The sequence below is a fragment of the Urocitellus parryii genome, chromosome 2 (assembly GCF_045843805.1).
Source record: "Urocitellus parryii isolate mUroPar1 chromosome 2, mUroPar1.hap1, whole genome shotgun sequence".
In the NCBI taxonomy this organism is placed as follows: domain Eukaryota; kingdom Metazoa; phylum Chordata; class Mammalia; order Rodentia; family Sciuridae; genus Urocitellus; species Urocitellus parryii.
In genome coordinates, this window is record NC_135532.1 from 220,396,833 (window position 1) to 220,421,619 (window position 24,787).

The 24,787-nt window shown below is 49.6% G+C and overlaps 1 protein-coding gene across 3 annotated transcripts in view; it reads right to left on the bottom strand.

Annotated features, from left to right (window-relative positions):
* Window positions 1-595: 595 nt before the first annotated feature.
* Window positions 596-24,787, bottom strand: part of Erg (ETS transcription factor ERG) — a 96,175-nt gene continuing 71,983 nt past the window's right edge. For 2 of the 3 annotated variants that reach the window (XM_026399403.2, XM_026399405.2), the window contains exons 4-10: window positions 18,642-18,845; window positions 17,804-17,884; window positions 16,063-16,134; window positions 8,730-8,798; window positions 8,047-8,103; window positions 7,388-7,435; window positions 596-2,485 (exon numbers count right to left, since the gene is read on the bottom strand). In XM_026399403.2, the coding sequence (XP_026255188.1) occupies window positions 1,965-2,485; window positions 7,388-7,435; window positions 8,047-8,103; window positions 8,730-8,798; window positions 16,063-16,134; window positions 17,804-17,884; window positions 18,642-18,845 (1,052 nt within the window). In that variant the 3' untranslated portion in view covers window positions 596-1,964. The remainder of the gene's footprint in view (window positions 2,486-7,387; window positions 7,436-8,046; window positions 8,104-8,729; window positions 8,799-16,062; window positions 16,135-17,803; window positions 17,885-18,641; window positions 18,846-24,787) is intronic. The other variant, XM_026399404.2, reaches the window with a different exon arrangement.

A 24,787-nucleotide genomic window follows, 5' to 3' on the forward strand; every position in this document is an offset into this window, starting at 1 on the left:
AAACAGGATGTGAGAGGAGGGCTGGGAAGGTCAGGCCCAGGGCTGGGGAATCACAAACCACAGTGCCTGACTATTCTGGCATGGAAGGATCAGAGCACTCGTCTAGTTGATGAGGACCCCAGAAAGAAGCTACATGGCAAACTTAGAAGCTGTCCCTGAAGTGAAAAACTGCAGCTGTCCATGATGATTCACTGACCAATGGTAACAACAGCTTTTGTTCACAGGAGTGGCTTGTTCACCATTCTGCAAATGTTTTATGATCATAGCAGAAACTAGGGTGATTTGTGGCCAGTGCTGCCCTGGAATTTCTCAACTATAGCCTCAGTTTCAGAGGCCTCTTTCCCTTCTAGGTGTACATGTGGAGGTTTCACGGTGAAGCTTTGGGCCCTTCTGTTGCAGATGGTGCTGAGAATCAAGGTGGAGGCAAGAGGGTCGGGAGGGGTACACATCACCTGTCCAACATCCTATCTGCTTGGCCCCCACTGGCATCAGTTCCTGGACAAAGTAAAATTGTAACACAAAACCCACAACACTCAGCACAAGTTTCTATTAGGCAACTTTCGTCACTAAAAAAGTGCAGATGCAGACTCCTGTGTAAATCTGATTTGCCATGCTAGGCCAAGCTTATTTTATTACATACATTCTGCATTCTAAGAACTAATAACTTCATATTGTAAACATTAAGCATACAGAGTTAAAGTTCAAGGCCACATTATATCATTGATTGTCTCTTTTTTTGTGTGTCATGTGTCTTTGGCTGGCCGAGATCAACTCGTAGTGTATAAATGCATAAGTTATATAATTATTATATAAAAAGGAAAAAAAATTGACTTGTATACTTCATTCTGACAAACGCACAGCGTTCGCGACTCGAAAAGGAAAACTGGACCCCCACCTCCCCAAAATGCCTTTGAGATCTGATTGTGGTGGCCAGAGGCCAACTCTTACCTGACCCTGTGGGGCACAAGGCCCCTACAGAATGCTGAGGTCCTGAACGTGTCTTTTAAATATCAGACAATTCCAGTTAAATTTTTCTTTTGACAAACAAAGAGATGGCTCTTTTGGTTCTTAATTCTACCACTCCCCCCTCCTCCATTACACTGGGTCCTTTCTGGTAACACTGGGTTTGGTATAACACTGACTGCATTAAACCTCAGGTCTCCACGAATAATCTTTCTCCACCAAAAGTGTCCTAAATCCAGTCTTTGCTGCTTGAAAAGTCTCTTCCACTCCTCCTCTCCTCCTCCTCTGCTTCCTCCTCGTCCTCCTCCTCCAGCCCTCTGTCTACCATAACACACCCACTTAATACACATCCGCAGTCCCACCATTTGGCTCATAGTTCCTGCAATCCTGTAAAGGAGATGGAAACTTTGGGTTGTCTTCACAGTTTGAGAGAGCTGACAGCTGTCTGTCAAATGGAACGAATCGGATTCCAGCTGACGCAGCAAATGCCGAGGAGCCCCGGCCATGTCTGTTGCGGGGCCACAGTCTCTCTCGTCTTCTTGTTTTGGCTTTGATATGTTTCTATTTTAAATACAGGTAGTTTTCCTTAAAATGACATTATAAACGGTAGGTTAGGCCAAGACTGTGTTATCTCTATTGCTTTAGTTTAAACCTGGGTTGCATGAGCGGGATCCCACACTCTACAGTTCATACACTACTTAAGGCCACTTCCTTTGGCACTTGTCCTCAGGACTTCCTGCTTGCTGCACACAATGTCTTTGTCACGGTTGGTCCCACAGATCCTACATCCATATGCATTACACTTTGAGCATCTTATTTCTGTAGTAATACTTTAGAAACTCCCTCCCGCCATGAGTCTTTGGGTCTCTTCCCTGGCTCCCTTCCCCAGCCCATCAAGCTTCTTCCTCCTGCGTGAGGCACTTCTAATTCATGTTCTCCGACAGAGTTTGTGGCAATTGATCGGCGATTGTACACTGTTGGGAAAGGCCTCCATCGAGGGGTTAGTAGTAAGTGCCCAGGTGGGAAGGCATGTGGCCGGTGGGCAGCCTGGTGTTCGGGTATATGCCCCCAGTGGGTGAATTCCAGTAGGGGTTTGGGGCAGCAAAGAAACTGGAGGATGTGACTGGGAGGGCTGGAGGGTGGGGCGCCACAAAGTTCATCTTCTGAGGGTGGGCGTGGTAGGAGCCCATGTAGGGGAGGTCTGAGGGGTACTTGTACAGAGAGGATTCTGGCGGGTGGGGCTGGAGGGCCTGGGCGATCCCGTGGAAGTCGAACTTGTAGGCGTAGCGCTTCCCGTGGACCTTGGTCATGATGTTCTTGTCGTAGTAGTAACGGAGGGCGCGGCTGAGTTTATCGTAGTTCATGTTGGGTTTGCTTTTCCGCTCTCCCCAGCGCCGGGCCACCTCGTCGGGATCTGTCATCTTGAACTCCCCGTTGGTGCCTTCCCAGGTGATGCAGTTGGAGTTGGAGCTGTCAGACAGGAGCTCCAGGAGAAACTGCCAGAGCTGGATCTGGCCACTACCTAGTGAGGAGGAAGGACAGAAAGCAACGGTGAGAACAGGCTCTGAGCGGTGGGCACCTGGCCAGGGACAGCAGCTGGCACTCTTCCCATGCCACCCAGATGCCCTGGGCCAAAGCCTTCCCCCATCCTTCAGCAGCTGGAGTATTCCTGCTCTTGTCCTGTGGTCACCCACTGCTCCAGAGAGATGGCCTGGATGGACAGGGGCTGCTCATCTCCCCAGGTGTCCCCTGGTCAGAATGACCCAGGAACTACGGGACAGCCCTTGGCCTCAAGAAAGGATCTACATTGTAGGTCTGCTCCCCACTCCCACAGGACCAGGTGGACGCTAGGGTCCAGATTCAAGGAGGCTTTAAGAAATCTGGAACCTCCTTAGTCTCCACGCCGCCCCACGCTGCTTCCTCAGCCTTCCCTGTTGAGAACACGCCTTTGACCATGACTTGCCCAGTAGCCTCATCCCCTGCTCGACACCTAGGAAGCTGACCTTGGTCATTCTCAGGCTCATCTGAGAGATCCAAGTCCCCTATGGAATGCAGGAAATTCACATGGGGCCAAGCTCAGGCTGGTTCCATCCATTTCTGACTTCCTTCAGAGAGGAGCCAGGTCAGCCTGGTGTTTGGGGGGTGGAAAAGCTAATTTTTCCTATTTTCTAAGGCAGAGAATGCCATTCTGTGGATGGTCATAATGACTTAATACTATTTATATTGGCTAGGTCAAGTGAAATAATAAAAGTCAGATTTCGGAAATGAACATCTAAATGTTTATGGAAAAAAATAGAGAATGGAAGTAAACACTGTTATTTCTGACAAAACATTTTGCTGGTGCCCAGAAAGCAATTCTGTCAAAACTTTTCCTAACACAGAATTAACCCACTCAAAATGAGGAAGTTCAGAAAAACGTTGGCTCCATTTCAAACCAGATCACCCATTTCCAGTACAGAGGCCAGCACAGGGCAACGGAAATCCACGTGCGGCCCTGCTGGCCACACCGACTGTGAAGCAGTGTTCCCGAGAGAAACCCCCCAACGTTACACAGCGGCAAGTCCTTCTGGGCAGCAAAGGAGACCGGCCCAAAGCGCTGCCACTCAGCTGCGAGGACAAAGTCGGGATTCTCTCCATCTATCGCAAGCACATAGAGATGGCCTTTGGTTTTTCTTAAATCAGAGAAATTCCTGGCCCTGTCGTTCTGACCACCCTGCTACAGTGCTTTAAGTCCACTCACGGCTCCCCAAGGAGGGGTGATGTGAGTACCGACAGCCATCACGAGCCCAGAGAAGCTGAGCCGTGTGGCACAGGCTTTAGAAGCTTTAAAATGGATGAGAGGTGGGTCTTCTCAAAACCCCACTACAGAATTATCTTGGGCTTAATGCCAAAAAAATTACCTTCTTTAATATGATAAATAGGATCAATAGATGTGATAAAATGATTAAAATAACTTCAACTGGGAACTACTCAGGGAATTGATGTCATGTGAAAATCAATGATAATTTTTTTTCCCCATAAATTCTTCCCACTGGCTCCCTATGTAATTGTGCAACTCATAAATCCTTGTTTCCACTTTGGCTACATGGAAGTGGATGTTTGTGAACTCATCCTTACTATAGCATCGTGAGAAAGGTCAGCTTTTAAATATATATATATTCTGGAAAAGATGGTCTTTAGCCTGCAGTACATTTGAAACATATTAACAGCTTGTAGCTCATCGCAATGGAAGTCTTTGCTTTTTCGGAACTACATATACAAACTGTTCCCAATCAAGTTGTGTTCCTTCCAACATTTCATTAATATGCATTTTTAAAATACAAAGAATGGTATGAGAGAACCATATGGTTTTAGTATATATATTGTAACCAAAGGATTAAAACTCGAAAAAAGAATTCTATAGTTGACCTGGGAATAGGAAAAACCATGGATGTTTGATTTAACAGTCTAACATATGCTTCACTATAAACATATACAGTTGTTTGAAAATAAATATTCAGTGTCAACTTGCTCCCATAGAGCAGCTCCACAGATTTGCCTACACAGCTCAAAGAGCACTTGGTGTCTGTTCAAGCATTGTCGTCACCTCTAAGAAATGTGTCCCTCACCCACTGCCCCCACCAACATGATGGGAGGGAACCAGTGGGGGATGGTGGGCTCATACCTCTCCTGCCTCTGAGGAGCTAGAGAGTGGGGGACTACATCCAGGGCAGGAAACTCAAGCTGGGCAGACAGGCGTGCCAACGGCCTGCTAGGCCACTTCACCCACTGACTGGCAAGGCACAGGGGTCAGGCCTGGGAGCACCCCAAGGCTCTGTGGAACCAGGAGATAGGGGGCAAGATTCAGCAGCTTCCAAACCTGAGAATTAAACTACACATGTAAATCTCAGTGCAAGTTTGAGTGAACAACATAGAATTTAACACGCTATCAGCCTCATTAATTGCTAAATTTAACACTGCGAACCAAATGCTTTGCGTTTCCAGTGCAGGCTGCGAGGGCTCTCACTGTGTGAGAACTCTCAAGGACACACAGTGGTAGGTGAGAAGTCACTGTTACTCTTGGCCACAGAATTTCAAAAATTTCAAAAGCACCTTAATAAGTCTTATTTTACTGCTAAAACAATAATGATGTGTGATGAGGTGCATTTTGTGATATGGAATAGAATTCTTTAAAAAAAAAAATAGCATTTAGAGAAAACCAAAAGTGGCTTGGGTCACACACTGGCTATGCCAACAAGGAAAAAGATAAAAGGATTTTTCATGTGACAGCATTGCCACCCCCCTGGAGAATCACCTGTCTGGTAAAAAGCCCTCCAGACCTCCCTTCTCACCCTGTCTTGCTGACTTCTGTCCAACATCAGCAAGGAGGAACCAGTTCTGTCCTCAGGCACTAAACTAAAAAAACTCAGAGTTGGGAAAAGACTGGCATGTGCCAGAGAAAAGGTGGCACGTGCCACCCAGCTACAGGGTGAAAGAGTTGAAGTGTAGCTTTAGGAGTTTGGAAGGCCACCCCTTCCACTGGTGGGAGAAGAGCTGTCTCCCAATAGTCAAGAAAAAGAGGAACATCCTAGCAACGAAGTAGAAACTTAGCAAAAAGGGCAAGACACTAAACAGTCCCCAAAACACAGCGAGGCAGAGTGTTGCAGGTGGACACTGTCCCACTGTCCCACTGAGGCCTACAGCCCTCCGCTGACCAGAACCAAGGGCATAAAGAAAGTGAACAGCATGCCCCAAGGTAGCAGTGGTCTGGGGCCACTTTTTATAGAAGGTGGAGGCGGCGCAGAGAAGCACAGCACAGCTGGACCCTCTGCATGGAGGCAGGGGTGTCCCCCTGGGAGCCCCTTCCCTGAGCCCTAGAACTGGACGGCAGGTGAGCATGTGCGGGCCTGGGCTGCTCAATCTTGGCTCTGCTGCTCATGGGACTCGGGGGAACTCCCCAGCTCTCCGCACCTCAGTTGTCTCTTCTGCAAAGTGGGTGGGACAGCAGTAGGCCCACCTTGCAGGTCACTGTAGGAATGAACTCAGTTCAGGGATCTCGTTATGATTGTCTGGGCTGGAAACCAGAGTGAGTGAAGGTGTCTCTTCACTGAAGAGGAAGGGGATTTGTCCAGCAGCACTCTGCTGGCTCTTCTGATGCTTAAGATATTGGTGTTCTTGGAACTTCCTGAGATCCTCTGAAAGCTTACTCTGTGCTAGGCACTGTCCTAAATCCTTACAAGTGACAGTTTAATGCCCATAGAATCATGAGATTAGCCCAATAGAGCCACAGGACATTGGAGCTCAGAACTGACTTTGTTGCCCACGGTGGGCAGAGGTTGGAACCCAGGCCCCAGGTGCAGTGCACGGCTGGAGCCGGGGGCCTGCACAGCTGGTTCTGATCTGAACACAAACAGGACGATTAGGTTGGCACAGAAACATGAGGACAGGTGATGTGCTGTAGCCAGGTGCTGGCTACAAATGGACCAAGGAGGCATTTAAACACCTTATTCTAGTGTTTAGATTCAGAAACAGAGGATGGAAGAGGGTCCTAATTTGAAGTCTTGTGGTTGTCATTAAGATGAGTTATTTTATCTGCATGTGTGATGGATTGAATTGTGTCGCCCCCCCCCCCAATTCACGTGTCAAAAGTCTTAGCCCAGAACCCTAATTCCTATACCTAAAATGTGTGTAACCCAAATCCACCCATCACAGTCTTACCCCCCAGAGCCTTTGTTTTTACAGAGATCATTAAGTTAAAGTGAGGTCACTGGAAGAGGCCCTATTTCAATATGACTGTGTCCTTATAGAAAGGGGGAATTTGGACACACAGACACATAAAGAGGGAAGATCATAAAAAGAAATATAGGAGCTGGATGCAGTGGCACACGCCTGTTATCCCAGAGGCTCCGGGAGGCTGGGGCAGGAGGATCGTGAGTTCAAAGCCAGCCTCAGCAAAGGCAAGGTGCTAAGCAACTCAGGGAGACCCTGCCTCTAAATAAAATACCAAGTAGGGCTGGGGGTATGGCTCAGTGGTCGAGGGCCCAAGTTTAATCCCTGGTACAACAACAAATACAACAAAAAGTCATCGAAGGAGGGAGGGAGGCCTGTGGCAGGTCCTCCCTCACAGCCCCCAGTGGCTGCCACCATGTGTGTGGACGTCAGACGTCAGACCTGCAGCCTCTGGATGATACTTTCTGTTATTAAGCAAACTGCTCCATAGTACTTGTTACAACAGCCCTAGAAAAGTTACAGCTTAGATTAGGTCACAATGCTCTTCGCTGAAACTAATAATCTTAATCTATACCCCGACCTGTTTTTCCCCTAAAGCAAACGATCCAGTGAAACCTGAGACTACAGTTTGTTCAGTTGAAGGAATTTCTCACCAGTACACATTTGCCACCACCTGAAGAGTAAGGTGTGAGAACAAAATCATCAGATATCTCACCTGGGTTAGCAAGGCGGCTACTTGTTGGTCCAAGAATCTGGTAAGGATCTACAGCAGAAAGAGAAGAAGTCAAATCCAAAGGCTCACTGTGACTTGGTACCCTGAGTCTTCAGGCTAACAGAACCGATTTCTGTATTTCAGAACTGAAATCGTTCCCTGTCCCCAAAGCACCTGCCTCCATCTCCTTTAGGAGGTGCCACATGGAATCCCAGAGATGCTTCTTGCTAAAGGCTTCCTGGGTAGTAGCAGGACTTGGATTCCCAGATTCCCAAAACCTGGCCCACAGCTCCCTCTAACCCAGGACCAGAACAGGGCTATGAATTTGTGCCGAGTGCCCAGGCTGGCCATTTCAGCTCAGGGCCACATCGACCTTCCTCTGCTTTTCCACCTGGCATGTGTAATCGTCCTGGCCCTGGTGCACACAGCACAGGAAGTAAAGTTAAATGAATTTGTAGATCTCAAAGACACAAATATTTTTTTTTTCCCATTTTTCAGCAAAATCTCAAAGTCATCCCAAAAGAGTGGACAGACTGTTTGGCCCCTGGTTTATATATGAAGAAAGACATAAACTAAGTTCTTTTCAAAGATGGCATGTTTTAGACGTTCCCTGATGCCCTGGGTCCTCTCTTATGACCATCCGGAGGGGTCCTGAAACGTACCTAGTTGAGGACGTTGGTCTTCAGTTTTGGGCACTGTGGAAGGAGACGGCTGAGCAGCTGGAAATTCAAACACACAAAAAGAGGACTGGCTATAACTTAGGTTTGGGTTGGCCACTCGTCTTTGATGTTGTTGATTACATAATGGTTCCATCGATTACTTTCATTATTAAGATGATAATCTGACTCTTTTAACAAGAAGCAACTTACGGTGAGGACAAATTTCCCTTTCCAATGAGAGCAAATGAAGACATTGTACCAAAAAGAAGGATTTAAATTTTCCATTATTTAAAAATTTTGTGACTACCTTATTCCTTTGAAAAATAAAAAAGGAAGAATTTGAGATGGTTTACAGAATAGGAAAGAAAAATGACTCATATTGTAAAATAAACAGATAAAAGAGAAACCATCAGGAAAATAAAGTGAGGCAGAGCCAAAATTGAGGAAAACACCAGTCATTGGGTCTGTCCTCAGACATCTTGTCAAACACGCACCTCATTCCCTCCTTTCTGTCCCGAAGGTAGGTCTAACCCAAACAGCATTTACAGCTGGTTGTGCTTTGTGGCCGAAGGAGTAAGCCAACCACTTGTTGAAAATCATAGATTAATTAAATTGTCATTTACTCCATCAGCAGTCACACACACCTGGTGACATGCAGATCAAGGCAGGGGGAGACAACTCTGTACCTTTTGACTGAGGGGTGGGATGGCCATGACTGGTCCAGGCTGATCTCCTGGGAGGCTCATAAGGTAAATCTGGAAAGACAAAAAGGTGGACTCAAAAACCCAATAATGCAATTGTTCTAACAGATTTTTAAAAAGATTTTATGTTTATTAGAATAAATAGCTTATAAGAAAGTCTAGTAATAGAAAACAGCATTCAACCTATGTGCCATAGATCTTGGTTCTATGTACAAATTATACTTTTGTATATTTTGTTGACATAACAAAATTATCCATTCTCTCTTCCATTTATCTGAAAATTCCTATTGGCAGATTCCTCCAGAGCTTGCTGACTCTTCTGAAGCATTTTTCTCCAATCAGAGGTCGAGGCCATGTTAAAGTTGTTTTTTGTTTTTGTTTTTTACCATCTAATTTGTCCTGCTTTCATCTTGGACAGACCCAAATCCACCCCTCTGTTGGATGACCCTCCCTCCAGCTTAGCTGATTCACCCACTTCCTGTTTGTGGTCTGCACCAAAATCCATCAAGAGGCATCTGGACTCCTCCTTCCCATCCCTAGGAACCATTGCTACCTTCGATCCTCACATTTGTGAGTTGACGCCCGTGGTTTCCTCCCATTTTTCCATCTGTTTACACTGCTAGTCGTAACTGGTCTAGTTATGTTTCTAGGCAAATGTCCATTCTTTCCCCTTTTCCAAACAAATTTAGAATGTCTCTAAAATTAATTGTATGAAATGAATTAGAGGACATTACAAGAACTACAGAATTGCCCCACAACCTATTAATGATGACCTTCAGAGCTAAGGACATGTCGATGAAAATATGTCCTGGATCCTTGATTCTTAAACTGTGGTCCACGGACCAACAACATCAGCAGCACTTGGGAGTTAGTTAGAAATGTCAAATCTTACTCCATGATTTCTTCGTGTTTGTATGGTGATCTCACTTGTCCATAAACCTCCATTGCACTTTGCAGAGTAAATCTAATAACTGTGCTTCTGCCTCCTCAGTGTGAGTCCTATTAATGAGCACCAAGACTCTATGTTATTTCAAGTTTCTTTCAAAAATATATTTCAAAAATATTATTATGCCGGCTCTCACTCACTATGCATATGCAAAGCTGTTCCTCCTTGCAATCTGATTACAGAGTCATTTCACAACTGCTTCTTGGATCCAGGGGCCTCAGTTCAATGCAAATGTCCACCTGGGGCCAACTGAAAGCCATAGCCAGGTATTCCAACAGGTGTTCTCCTTCCAGACAGCAGGAGATGGCTATAACAACCTCACTTGGGGGCAGGCAGTGCCGTCATCGTTAAGCCTCTCTTTAAACAAACCATTTAATCAAATTTAAAAATGGCATTGGGGTGGGTCAGTCTTCAAAGAGCTTGACCAAGTTGCTGAGCATGTGTCTCTTCCTATTTTCATATCCCAAAGAGAATAGAAGTGATATGTGATGTGAAATCCAACACAGGATTGCCTTAATTTATTTGGTCTGTTTGGCTGCAAGCATTGCGACTGGGGTGGTCTCTGAAACCCTACCCTCCTGAGCTTTGAAGGGCTAGAGAATTTTTCTTTTTAAACTTGCTGTTGCTCACTTTCCTTCTCGGCTGGCAGTCTTGCAGGAGACCTTCAGCTTTTCCCACCCAGCTCCTCAGAGTTTCACTTTTCCGGAGTTGGGATTGCACGTGGGAATTACATTTGCAGCCGATATCAATTTACAACTAAATTTCAACCTAACTCTCTGGGAGCATTTTGCACTGTACAGATTCTTAAAAAAAAAAAAAAAAAAAAAAAAGGTTAGCCAGAGTCTCAATATGAGAATTGTCTCAGAAAGAAGACTCTATGAGTAATGCATCACCTACCCCAATTCATGAGCAGACAGGCACATATTTACCAAAAGAAAAAGCAAGATACCATGGAAATATGTCTTGGATCCTTGTTTCTTAAACTGTGGTCCATGGACCAACAACATCAGCAGCACTTGGGCGTCAGTTAGAAATGTCTAATCTTGCTCCAGACCGACTGAGTCAGGTTTGGCATTTTAATAAGATTCCAGGTGACCTGGGTGCACACTGGAGTTTTGAGAAAGCCACCACTAGGGAATTTCCTCTGGTCCTCTTGATTCCACATTCTTGCAGGTAACGATTTCAGAATGCTCTCTGGAGTGTGCCACTACAAATTTCAAAGAGGGCCGTGAGCTCGAGAGCGCCTGCTTCTCCCTGCGCCAGGGGACTGTGCCTCCGCTCTCGCTGGCGTCCGTGGGTAGCTCAGACACGACTGCGAACCCAAAAGCTTCGCAGATGAAGTGTGACTGGAAAAACACCAAGCACCAAACTATGACTACAAAAATATTTTCCAACTCTTTATTCATAAAAGTCCTTTTCAGGATGAATAAGCACGTCCTCTCCTCCCTAGACAATCAGCCGGGGCCTGAACACACCAGACAGCATCCGACTCTCAGCCAAGTGCGCGAGACGTCGCTGGGCGTGATGGACGTGTCCATAAACACGCTGCACGGCAGCTCAGCTCCCTTTTGTTTTCCTTCATGCCATTCTGGGCTGGCCTTCCTTGTCAGATAGGGATCACATGCTGTGGCACGGAGCTGCCCCCTGTGGGACGTGACACTGGGAAGCGCTGACCCTGGGAACCGCTGGTGTGAGGGACACAGGGTGATGCCTCTAGCGCCACACCAGGGTGGGTAGTTCTACTCTTGGTTCCCTAAAAAGTGACGGCCCCACGTGTCCTGCCTGCCATTTGTCCTTTATCACAGCAGGCACGGGGTTGGGTAAGGATACAGTCCGTCTTAGTTTTGGGGGATCATTTCAACACCCTCATCGTTTCTCTTCAACTTCCACTTTCAAGGGCTTTTGCTCCAGTGCCTGGCAGGTTCCGTGGGTGGGAAAGCTGCCGTCTGGCTTCGTTGTGCTCTTCCTCCTGCACAAGACAGGGTTTAGAAGCTAGACTTCATCCAAACGACTTCCCAGGCGTCTTGGGCTGACTGTAGAGTGTGCTACACACCGTGATCCAGACAAGAAATAATGTGACGGCACCAGGGAGCCTGGCGGGTGCTGCTTCTCCACACTCGAGAGATGGAGGGGTACATTTCCTGGGAACAGGATGAGTTTCCGATTCTGGGTGAGGCTCCTTCCCACGGCATCTTCCCAAGACATCAGCAAATCAGGACGTCCTGGCTGCCCTTCCCAGGAGGCTGAGTTCTCACCAAGTTCTCGGCTCTCCTTCCCCCAGCTCACTGACACTGAGCGCACTAGAAGCCTCCCAGTCACTTCTGCCAACTAAAAGTCCAGAACCAGGATCACAGAAGAGCTCACTTGCACAGGATCCAAGCCCAGTTTGCAAAGCCACTGCGGAGGCCCCTGGCAGGGCTGGCTGGGAAAGGAGGAGACAGGCCCTCTCCCACACGCTCGGATGCCAACGGGAAGTCAAACTTGGAAAGACTGAGAGCTATTTCCCAGAATCATTCAATAAATTCCTGTTCAGTGGAAGGGATTGAGAGTCAGCCCTCATGCCATTAAGCTCATCTTTCTTGTCTTCCTCCAGATCGTCCTAAAGTCTTCTAAAATCCTGTTTGCATCCTCTTCTTGCCCAGGTGCACAATTCTGTGGTTCTGGTATAGCTATAGGGGAGCAAAGAACACCTGGAACCATCTGCTGAGATGCAGGCTTTCCATGGCACCTGAGAGCTGGCGCACTGTCCCGCCGTGCTTGGTCACACTGAGCAGCACTGAGCTGAGAGCGCCAATGCAGGGGTGATTTAAGATCCCAAGAAACTCCCAAAGAACAGCAGCTTCAGAGTAGAAAGCAAGGCTGTGTGTGCAGGTCACACTCTTCAGTCACCTTTGATAACAGGCAGATGCTCAGCCAGATACCCGAGTTGTCATGGCGATGCAGGAGGAAGGAAGTGCTAGTAGAATGTCACCCTTGTGACAGAATGGAGCTTCGTAGGACTGCTCCTACGAGACCAGGCAGATGGTGCATCATGAGGTCGAATACTTTGCAATGTTCTGTGGCTCACACCTGTTTTTATCCTGAGGTCTCAAGGGGCTGTGGCTTCAAAAGGAGCAGAATTAGCAAAGGAGAAAAGTGTTGACAGAGGAGGGGGAAAGGGTTTCTGGTAGCAATAACTGTGACAACTCAAAAAACACAGTACTGTACAATAATGACCATAAAACCACAGCATGTAAAATAACAGGTCTCTGTGCCAATATTTTATAGAGACTGATCTTAGTGCTAAGGCAACACAGGGGTCATGGAAGGTGTGTTTCGAATCAGGAAAGTATAGGGACAAGTAGGGGCTAGAAGGGATGAGGCATGAGCAAAGGAGGTGAGCACTGACCAGAGGTGGCCACCTGCAGGGTCACTGAACAGTCTTGGCCAACCATGAGGTGGGACTGAAGGACAGGGGCTCTGGAATCAATGACTCACTGAGGAAGTTCAGCCATGATAAAAGGAAAAGGCAGACTGGGACAGCAGCCCAGGAAGGGGTGACCCAAGGCAGGAGGGAAAGGAGGCAGGGTGGGGAGGGGGCACCAGGAGGAGGACAGGACGGAGATACCCGCAGGTGGAAGGGCCTCACAGAAAGGAGAATGCTATTCAGACTAGCACAGCGGGAAGACCATCCCGCTTCTCCTACAGGGACTCTGTGGTGAACAGCCGAGTGCACAGAAGGGTCTGGACAGACTTTCTGCTAGGAACCTGGCTTGGTTCAGGGTCAACACAAGGACGCCAGCCAGGGTCCTCTGTGCCTCATCCCATGAAGATCACAAGGGTGTAGGGGGCAGGAACTTGGGGCTCTACTTCCAGGTTAGAGTCCAAGAGTTAACAGTCATCTCTTCTGAAAGCCACTGGCCACAGGGACAGGGCTAGATTCCCAGTGGCCCTTGCTCCGTGACTCCTGCCACTCTGGGAATCACAAGTACCAGGCCCATTCTCCCTGAGGCCCAATCCCAACCTCTTAGGCCCGGCGGCTGAGTGGTTGATTCTTGGCGATGGCTGAGCCAAAAGGTCAAATCCCTGAATCTGGCCTACAGTAAATATCCTCTGGCTTCTCCAGTCTGATTTACTTTCTTTACAAGTCAGATACCAATATTTGTATGCATTTTCATAATGACAGTAGTAGTAACCAGAATGGGAATTTCTAAAGACAAATCAAGTCCCAGAAGCAGACTGTGCTAATACTAAGGGAGCAGTGAAAGTGTGAGGCCTCCCAAGTCTGCTTAAACGATGGGCACATGGAAGGGCACCATCAAAGCGATGGGTGAAGTTGGAATCTGTCACCCTGGCCCTCCCTGGGCTTGGGGACAGAGGGAGGCCAGCATCTCCTCTGCTGCCACCCTCCTTTTGATACTTCTGGGTGAGCCACAACTTCTGGGCCTACCACATTCCAAAACATGAAGAAAGTATGGCAGGGCCTGCTGTTCTACCAATCAGCTGGTCTGACCAATGGGTTAGGCGAACAGAGTTGGCCAATGATGTGGTCAACTCACAACATGAGCTCACAAGCCCAGGCCTTGAAACTCAGCAGGTGATATCCATGAGACAGCTTTAAACAAACGAGTTTTTAAAGTTAATTCATTGTTTTTTGAGGGGGAGGAGGTACTAGGGACTGAACCCAGGGCCTCATGCCTGCCAGGCCGGCTCTCTACCCCTCAGCTACATCCCCAGCCCAATTGACCATTCCTTAAAGGCCAAATGTTTTGCAGATAAGTTTACTTTTCTAAAGTATGGATGGAAACATCTCTGAAGTGCTCACAATGTCGCTGCCGCCCTTCCCTGTGTTTACCCCCACGCGCACTTGCTAGCCGTGAACTCAGACATCTCTAGAGCCAGAGGTGAGCTACTTGTTTTTCATTTTCAATACACTTGGTGGGGTTCTTTGGGACCAATCTGGTTTATTGCAGACTCTAGGTCCTGTCGGCATATCAATGGCCTCTAACATGACAGGTAAGGACTCGAGCTCAGCCTTCCCACCGTGCTTCCCAGGAGCAGGGGAACAAGCTTTGAATCTCAGACTGGGGGAGAGAGAACCACAGCAGAGTCCCCCTGGCAGTCACAGGGCAGTACAGAGGTAGAAACCTCCCCAGAGAGCTCCTGGTCCACGCCCGTCCAGCTCCTCATCCCGTCCTCATCATGGGAAAGCAGCCGCAGAGCCACTCGGACCACTTCAGCCGAGGCTGATGCGGCTGGGTGTGGACAGAGTTAGAGGGCAGCCTGGGTCTCGGAAGACACGGGTTCCACATTTAAATATGGAGGAACCAGCCAGTGCCCAGGATCACGACTCCTCTACCTTGAGCTGGCACTAGTACACTCAGCTCCCAGGTGGTCCCAAGATGCTGAGGGGACGGGTGTCCAGGGATGGCAGCACCCTCGGTCTCAGGTGCCCTCTCCTGCTCACTCTCCTCCTGGCAAAGGCCTGGTCCTCCTGGGGCCTGGGCCCAGTCCTGTGGGAGGCTCCTGACACCTCTCAGGTGGGCTGCATCTCTCCCGGCTCCTGCGGCTGCCCCCTCTGGGTTTTACAGCTACAGGGGGCCTCTGCTGTAAGATCCAGCTCTCCAGGTTCAGCCTTTAAAATCCTTGTCTGCTCCTCTGGCTCTAAGTGCTCTACGGAAGCATCTAGAAATTTAAGCATTTCCTCTAGCTCACAGCTGTGCCCTCTGTGGCCTCTACAGGGGGCACTCAGCACCGAACAGACCCAGGAGCCCAGTCGGCAGGTGAGCTCTCCAAAGACAGCCAGCCTCCTGGGGTCTGGTTCGTGTCTATAGTCCCAGGGTCTAACTTCACGCTTGGCACTAAGAGACACTCAATACACGTTGATTTTTGGGTGAGTGACATGTAAATCAATCACCTAAGTGAACCTTCTTACAAGTGAGATTCAGAGGTAAGTATTATCTATCCTGTGCTCCTACTCGAAAGATTGGCTTCCTGTGCCAAGCTGGGAATTTGGTCACTACAGCTCTGGAGATGCCTCTTGCTTTGTGCTCTCCCCCGAGGAAAGATGACACAGCAGTCCTTCCATCAACCTGAAATTACACGTATTACTTTTTCTCAGGCACCCTGGGCGCCTTTGTTGCCCATCTGTCTTCAGAGCAGCGAGTTAGAGAGCTAATGTTCTTCTAACTCAGAAGTTCGGACTCCTTTCCTGGGGTCTCTGAATGCTGTGCTTAGACTGGATTTAGTTTTTGAATCAACAGGGGCAGCAATAAGACTGTGGGGACTCCTTTCAGACCCGGGATTGGCTCTCTGTACATGGGACTTAGGTCCCGGCTGTCAGCGGGACATCTGGGCTCTCTCAGTGGGGGTCACGCGGGGCTGTTGGCGTACCTGGCCTAGTTGTAATTCTTTGCGTAGCTTCAGGATATACTGAAGTATTTGGGAAAATAAAAGCTGCACCCCCTGCAGAGAAGGAAAGACAAAACATGTGAAGGTCTGCGTGGAGGTTGTCCATCTCAGCCTCAGCCAGTCCACCTGCCCTGTGACCACGAGGAGGACCTCCTGGGAGCTGCTCACCAGGCCTCAGGGGAATGAGCAAGACGGGGCCCAGAAACGGGTTCTGCAGTGCGCAGCAGCCTGCTCTCCCGTGCTCTGTTCGCTGTGAAGCACTTTGTGTTTCAATTTCACAGCTTCTTCCCAGAGCTTCACCTGTGACCCACCAGCAATTTCATTTTATTTAAAAAAAAAAAATTCTGTGGTGCACATTTTCCCCCCAATTTGTATAAAAACCCATAAAATATTTTACAGATCTCTTAGAAAATAGTACCAGGGACTTGGAAATATTTTGCTTAGGACTATATGGATATCATTAGAAATCAACCCACGGCTACTCAACTGCATGTTTTCTCATTCCCTTTTCAATCAATGCTCATAGTGTCAGCTGAGAAAATTCCCTTTTCAACATTCAGTCCATTTGGAATTAATTGTCCTGCTTTTTGAATGCTTTTATGTTTAACAATATAAAGTTAATGAATTCAGAGCTTTCTTGAAATTTTCGTTCACTGTTAGAGTTTTTTAATGACTGTGAAATTATCAGAAAATGTGCGTAGCTCCAAGGTGTCTCCTCAGAGGGGAACATTACTTTGCCCGTTATTTGTTGTTTCTGGCCACAAGATCATTAGCAGGTTCAATTGAAAAGGTCTACTACCAACTCAAAGCATTTGTTATGTTATATGAAAAGCCTGATCTTTTGAATACAGAATGAGAGAAACAGCAATTTCATCATAACAGTCAAACTAGGACTCACTCGGGTTACACATTTTCAAATAGAAGGTTGGACAGTTGGGAAATGGCTGTGTTTCTCCAGGAGGGTGGCCCCTGAGCTGGCTGGCTGGCTTTTGAGGCCCGCCAAGCCTCTAGGCCTTGCTGCTTTTCCCCCTAGCCTGGGTGGTTGTGGAGGGTCCCTGCAGGCTACCCAGGGGGTGAGCGACTCCATCAGGAGGGAGGAAATGGAGGCAGACCCAGAGCACACCCACCCACAGAGAACCAGGCTCAACTGAGCCCAAGGAAAGGGAGGAGGGTTAGCCAGAAGGAAGCTCTGGGTTCCACCCCAGCAGGCCCAGGCCTGACCATAAACCAGTGGTTAGAGAGAGAGGCATGGGGTCAGTGACCACCGTCCTACTCTCCAGTTAGAGCAGAATTTCCCTCAGAGCCAAAGTTCCAGAGAAGTTAACAGACATTCTCTCGGACTGCGTTTCCCCAACAAACACGTCCGAGCCAGACAAGTCTGATGACCCAAAACTGTATCAGGAAGGAAAACACAACCCCAACTTGTAGTAAGCAATCCCTTGGGAATCCTACTGGGGGAAAATGGAGGTGACTGGGGATCCCGCTACACCAAACAAGCTGTACATGTCTATTCTGGAGTCCGCAAGGTGGACGCCTTGGGATCAGCAGCAGAATGCTGTAATCCAGCCAAGGTAGGCTGAAGTTCAACCTCCTTTAGACACAAGGTCCATCAACTGCCCCGTGTCCTGCCTTCTGATGCCCTGACTGGTCCTGGTTTCGCCCTCAGCGTGCACCTGCAGACGGGGCCCTGTGTTCCTCCTGGGGTGGGCGGGGCTGGCATTACCTGTGTTTCTAGCGTGCATTAACCGCGGCGAGTTTTGTAAGGCTTTATCCACATCATCGGAAGTCAAATGTGGAAGAGGAGCTACAAGACACAAGAAAGAGCAACATCCAAATGAAAAAGACTTCCCTTAATAAAAAGAAAGAAGAAAGAAAAGAGAGAGGAAGCCACGAGTCCCGTGCTCCCACCAGGGACTGGGGGAAATACCCACATCACCCGCTCAGCATGTTCCAGGGAGAGGTGACTGGCACACTGGGCAAAGCCACGCAGGGGAGGTCTCGGCCCCTCCACGCTCTCCTGGCCATGCCTGGCGGTGCAGAACTAAAGCCTACCGCAGATGCTCGGCTCCCTAGCCTGGTCACCAGTATGCCATGCCCCCTCCGTCCGGTAACGCTGACTGACTGTCTTGGTGAAGTGAAAACCTCCCTCCTTGTGCTGGGCTGGGCATGAAGGGCCCTGGCTCCGCTTCTGGCAAGATTCCCCTCAAGCAGGCACCTTGCTCTGGTGCTTCTATTTCAATTTAGGGCACTGTGGAGACCAGTGAGAGTGTGACCACAGAATGCGTCTTTTCCCTGGGACACTCCACCTTCCTGCCCACAGGGACCTGCGGGAGGTGGCACTGAGCTATGGTGGCTTCAAAGAAAAGCACTCACTACTTCTCACGGGTGACGTCTTGTTCGCCTACGTCCACGACCTTCTAGCACATTGTCCCCTTGGGTCCGAAACAGGCAAGGGGGGAGGGCAGGAAGCTGCTGTCCACCCCTGTGTCTGGACCCTCTGCAGCTCAGGCCCCTCAGCCCCTGGGGACAGCCAGTGCTCCTGGTGGGGAGGGGCGGCTTACTCTCTCTGAGGTAGTGGAGGTGGGAGAGCAGGATGTCAGCGTTGTAGCTCGGGGTGAGCCGCTGGAAGTCGTCCTTGGTCATCTTGCACAGCTCCTTGCCGTCGATATTCTGGAACAATAAGATGTCCACATCCGGAAGGCCATACTCTTTCACTGCCCACTCCAGCCACTGCCGGACATGGTCTGTGCTCCACAGTGTGGGATCTGAAAAGGGGAAAAACATCTGCCATCAACCTCTGAAGACAGGTTTTAGGGCAGAGTGTGCCCCAGCCCCAGCCCAGCCCAGCTCCAGCCCCAGCCCAGCCCAGACCAGACCAGCCCCAGCCCCAGCCCCAGCCCCAGCCCCAACCCCAGCCCCAGACCAGCCCCAGCCCCAACCCAGACCAGCCCCAGCCCAACCCCAGCCCCAGCCCAGTTCCAGCCCAGCCCCAGCCACAGCCCCAGCCCTAGCCCCAGACCAGCCCCAGCCCCAGCCCCAGCTACAGCCCCAACCCCAGCCACAACCACAGCCCAGCCCAGACCAGCCCAGCCCCAGCCACAGCCCCAACCTCAGCCCCAGCCCCAACCTCAGCCCCAGCCCCAACCCCAGCCCCAGCCCAGCTCCAGCCCAGCCCCAGCCCCAGCCCCAACCCCAGCCCCAGCCACAGCCCAGTCCAGCCCAGCCCAGCCCCAGCCCCAGCCCCAACCCCAGCCCCAACCCCAACCCCAGCCCCAGCCCCAACCCCAGCCCCAGCCCAGCCCAGCCCCAGCCTCAGAGCAGCCTCCTCCCTGCTCCAGAAGTGCCCGCCTCAGGCAGGGTTCAGCGCCTGCTCCAGAGTGTCTTGGGGGAAAGAGAAATGACTCAGACCACAGATGTGAGATGTCTTTACATGGATTGTTCTGGAAGGTGAGGATTATGCATACCACCTACCTCTTTTGGGGTTCAGGTAAAGTTTCCCATCGGGACCAGGGATATTTTTAATTCTTTATTTTTCCATTTACTTTCATTTTAACTTATTCATTTAAAAATGCATAAGACAAAAAGGCAACTTTTTCTTCCTTGACAGACTACTGGGATGTTTGGAGAGTTAGAATACACGTGCAGGGGGACACTCACTATGGATTAGAAAAATAATAAAAACACTGACCACAAATGGGTGGTGAACCCAAAACCCTAGCTGCACTTGAAAGTGAGCACCGCTAGCTGTCAGCTGCCAGTTAGACTTTTCCTGTGATGAACTGGCACCTGCAGGAGCCGGGCCTGTGAGTGACTTCCACATTCCAGAGCCTGGAGCACAGACACCCCCGTAGGGTACAGAGAGTGTCTTCACGCTCCACTGCCATGTGGAAGGGGACCCGGGTGCAGGACAGGGAGGGCAGGCCCTAGGGAACCAGAGCAGGTGACCCTGAACTGTAAACAGCCCCAGCTGAGGGTCTCCCCCGAGACTGCTCCCCAGAGTGCTCGGAGACACCTGGGCAGGCAGAGGGGCCCAAACCCTGGTCCTGCCACTCTCCACTCTCTGGACCCCACCAGGAGCCCCCTCTCCCCCTGCATCTGCTTCCTGTGGGCCAAGGAGCCTTGACCTCGGGCTCTGGACAGGCTCCGGAAGCCAGGCATGCCACACCCTCTGGTCATCTAAATGAGGAAGTGGCATGGGCCACTTTGTAGCCAGATGTCCCACTAACGTTCCCAGCCACCCGAGTGTGCCAGGAGGAACCCGAGTGAGGGTGAGCACAGGCCGCTGCCCATCACTAGGGCTTCCCTCCCTCCCGTCCTTCCCTGCTCTGGTTCTCACCCTCTGCCTCCCTCCTCCCTTCCCTCCCTCCCCTTCCTATCTGCTGAAAGGAAGAAGTCATTTCAAACCCAGCAGAGTCTTCCCCGTGCCATGCCCCTCCTGGACACCCCAGAAGTCGCCATCACCCTGAAGTGAACTCATGCCACGTTCCTCGACGAATCTTAATTCTTTACCATATCAACAACATGTATTGTTTTGCGCTTTTTCAAGTTAACATAAATGGTATCTGGCTTGCTTTGGGCCCACAGCACTCTACTTGCAAGATGCAGCCCAGTGAATTCAGGCAGATACAGTCAGTCATGAAGCAGCCCTGGGCGTCCTCTGTGTGAATATCCCCACTGTCTCCCTGCACCCACGTGGAGGAGGCTGCACAGGTCCCCAGCCTGGCAACCACCTGGGAAGACTGAAGACCTGCAGGGCCTCACCACGGAGGTCCTGGTGTCCTGAGGCTGGAGAGCAGCCTGGGCATCCAAGGTGTGAAAGGCCCCTGCTGGAGACTCCAATGTGCACCAAGGTTCAGACCCAACACCCAGCACCTCACCATTCAAGTGAGGTCCTCGGCCTGGGAGCCCCAGCTTGAGGGGGGAGCTGATTAGAAACACAGACTCCCTGCACCCACCCCACCTGCTGAACCACACAGCGCCTTTCCACCAGGCCCTCACTCGATACTGGGGGAAACTGGCCAGGAGTGAGTACTGTGGTGTGGAGTTGCTGGGACCCAGGGCACGTGCACCTTCCACAAGGCCAGTGAGTCGTGGGACACGCTCTAAATCAGCAGCCAGGGTGCAGACACTGAAAGCTAAGGGTGCTCTGGTTTTACTGCAAAGAAAACATCTCTAAAAAGGCAAATGGCGGTGCAAAGAGCAAGGAGGGGGGTTCCCTGTTGTACATCTGCTCTGTCATATGGGAACAGGTTGTTTGTCTGTGGAAACTGAGTGTGATGTCGAAGGCTAACGCTGTCCAGCTCACTGAAGTTCAGAAAGCTCTTTGTCCTGGGTCGGGGTTTTACTTTCAGGGACAGCATGCTCAAACCTTTGGGATATTTTAGTTTTATAGAAAATATGGACTTTTTCTTATCCCCAAACCGATCATACTGATGTCCCAGGATACCCTCGATTGAACACTTGATTCTCAGTTCTGTGCTGAAGACACTCCGCACACCCTCACAGAGGGACACCCCACCTCCCACAGCCCCACCCCAGTCACTCCCAGTGAGAACCTCTGTTAGGCACTAGTCAATCTGTCCGTTTGGTTTGGTTTGGTTTTCCTAGTAACAACATGGGAGGGCTATTTCCTCGGTACAACTACTTCCTAGAAATTGGTTGATTCTGGAAGTGGATTTTCTCTTCTTCATGTCCTCAAAATGTTGAATAAACACCTCTCCTAAAAGTCACGGGCTCCAAGTTCAACAGTGAAGTGCACTGCAGGAAGACAACTCAGAAGAGAAGTCCAGTCTCTTTGGGGTCCCGTGGTGCACCCTTTCCTGGTTTCCCAGTCAATGCCAAGGTGCTTGTACCTCAGTCAGCTGTCCTTCAGGAGATGAGGCGCAGTCACCCTACGTGTCCTGCCTCCAACATGCTCCGGTTCCTCTAGGAGAAGGCTATTCTCGATTACTGCCAAGGAGTTTAAATCTCTACCAACTTTCTGATAAACAATTTGACCACACATTTCCATGTCTTTAAACATGGTCACAGTCCGCGGCTTAAACACCCCATTTCTAGAAGTTCCTCCTAAGGAAATACTAGACGATGGCTTTTCAAGGATGCTCCTTGCAGTGTTGTTTATAATAACAAGACACCGGAAACCCCTACGCCTCCAGCAAAGGAGAACGAGTTAATTTGTGGTTCATTTAGGAATATTCCTGTGATTTTAGAAACTAAAAGCTACACTGCTAAAATATATTCATGGATCTGAAAAAAATGTTCAAAGTAGACTAGAGTTAAAAGTTCAAAGCAGTGTTGCAATATAGCTGGCTCTTGTAAGTATGCAATCTGTGGGGAAGAAGCTGGGGCCATGCAGCAAAATGACAGTGGCTGTGTCTGGAGAAAGGAGAGGGTATTTCAGATTTTTCTTTGCCATTAACTACATTTTCTCTTTCTAAATTTTGGTTAAAATTATTTCTAAAAATGAAATGTATTTTCTATTTTAAACAACGAAAACCAGGAATTAGAAACATCCCTCAGCATTCTCAGGAGATTAGCTCCTGTGCCAGACTTGGAGGATGTTCAATCCTTTATGTGAAGTGACGGAGTATTTGCACATAACTTATGCACAGCCTCCTGCATAATTTGAAGCATCTCTAGGTCACTTACAATACCAAACCCACGTGAATACTAAGTAAATAGTTGCTATTCTACCCGGTTACAGAAATGACCAGAAAATCTCCCTGGATGTTCAGTTTAGACACATTTCTGTTCTCCGTATTTTCAACACCCGGTTGGTTGAACTGGCAGACGTGGGACCCACGGATAGAGAGGCTGACGGTGTGTGTTCAAGTGTTTTTATGAAATTTCTTTCATGAGTGTAAAGATTTTGTCTCACTTTCTTTTACATTTTGTTAATACAAATTGTTTTATAAGCAAATGCTGAAAATCGAAAGGGACACTGGCAGAGGAAATGAGGGTGTCCATATCTGACCTGTCTGGGTACAGCCGTTCTGACCTCCTCTGGGTGCCGCAGTGGGGGCAGGGGCCAGGGGCAAGTCCAAGCACGAAGCTCGCAGTCTTCGGTCACCAGTCCCTGCTGTCTTCCCACCTGCCGCCCTCCCTGCAGCCACCCACAGCCTCCTGCCATCTCCAGAACCGACACCCCGTGCCTGTGCCCCACACCAACTCCTGCCCGGAGGACCAGACCCTTCTCCTGCCCTCACTTGGCCTTGTCCCCTCCTTGGGCAACTGCCCTGGATGCTCTCACAGGACACATCTTGTGAGCAGGGAAGTGACAATGAGACTGAAGACATGGCCCTGCCCCAGTGACACAGCCCCCTCTGACCCCCAGCTGCCCGGACCAGGCCTGCAGGCTGCAGTGGTACACGGTGCCCCGTAAGCTGGGGGTCAGGGTGCTGGGTCCCCACTGCCATCCATGGGTCACCTTTCACTCCACAGAGAGCCCCAGGAGAGTCTCTCTGCCCTCCTCCACGGGCCTCCTCTCGCTCTGCCCCACCATCAGAGAGAGAGATTACTTGAATCCTAGCAGGAGTGACTGAAAGTGAAACTAGAAAGTTCTGAGGGATCAAAATACGTCTTCCAAGACCCCCGGCACAGGAAACTTGGCCATGGAAACATAGGGCTTCCCTGGGGCAGGGATACGCAGATTTGCACATTGGGGTTCAGAGTCCTCCACTTACTGAACATCAACTGGAATTTCTGGAATTCAATTTTCTTTTTCTGTTGGTCATTGAATGAAATGTCAGGGAAACTGAAAAGTCAGTGAGATAATGCATGTGAGCACGCTTTGCCAACCACAACGTGGAGCAGAAAAGGGGTTCGCCAACACGTTGGATTTTGTGTCTCAAACTCCGCTAAAATGAAAGAATATATTTAATCGCTGGGGCCACCTCTTCCTTTAAACACAAAAGTCTGATTTATTGCTCTGTTTTAAGGAACTCTTGGAGTGGCCGCTGTCAGAGGAATCACGAACCACAGAAGATAAGTCATTTTGTTTTCGTCTCCTGCGGCCACTGTTTTGGAAAGAACTGTCATCAGCACTGCGCGACTCCCGGGCAGGAGGATGGTGAAGCCCGCAGCCCAGGGGAACGGGGCCATGATTCCCGGCCGCCTCTTGTGTCTTGGGTTACACGGTAAGAACCCATAAGGTCTCTGAATCCTCTTTCAGGAGGTCCAAGTTTTAAAGTGTAACAAAGAATAAAGTGAAGCGCACCCTCGTGCTCTCGCTCTGGAGACGCGCTGTCTCCTGCCCATCACGTCGGTGGGGTGGGGGTGCCAAGGTCAGGGGGTGGCTGGCACTGAGCAGCGAGAGGCTGGAGGAGGTGTTCTTTAAATTGCTTTAGGGTCTTCTTTAAACAACTCTCAAAGTGGACAAGTTACTCTGCAGCAAACCAACAGAAGCAAAGGCGCTGGCTGGGAAGTCCAGGGCAAGTGCTGGAGGGACAGACTCTTGACAGGGTCCACTGAGGTGTGGGGAGCTAGGGATCCTGGCTAGAGGTGTCTCCGTTTGTCTGGGAAGGAAGGTAACTGAATCTAAGAAGGCGATACCCAGCATTTACTCTAAGCTATTGTTAGTGTTCAGATACACTAGGGTCACTTCTGACCAGCTACTGACCCCAGCGCCCACATTAACATGGGATTGACTTGTAGACAAAGCCCCCTGATGAGCATGGCCACCATGACCGCTCCAGAGAGGACCAACTAA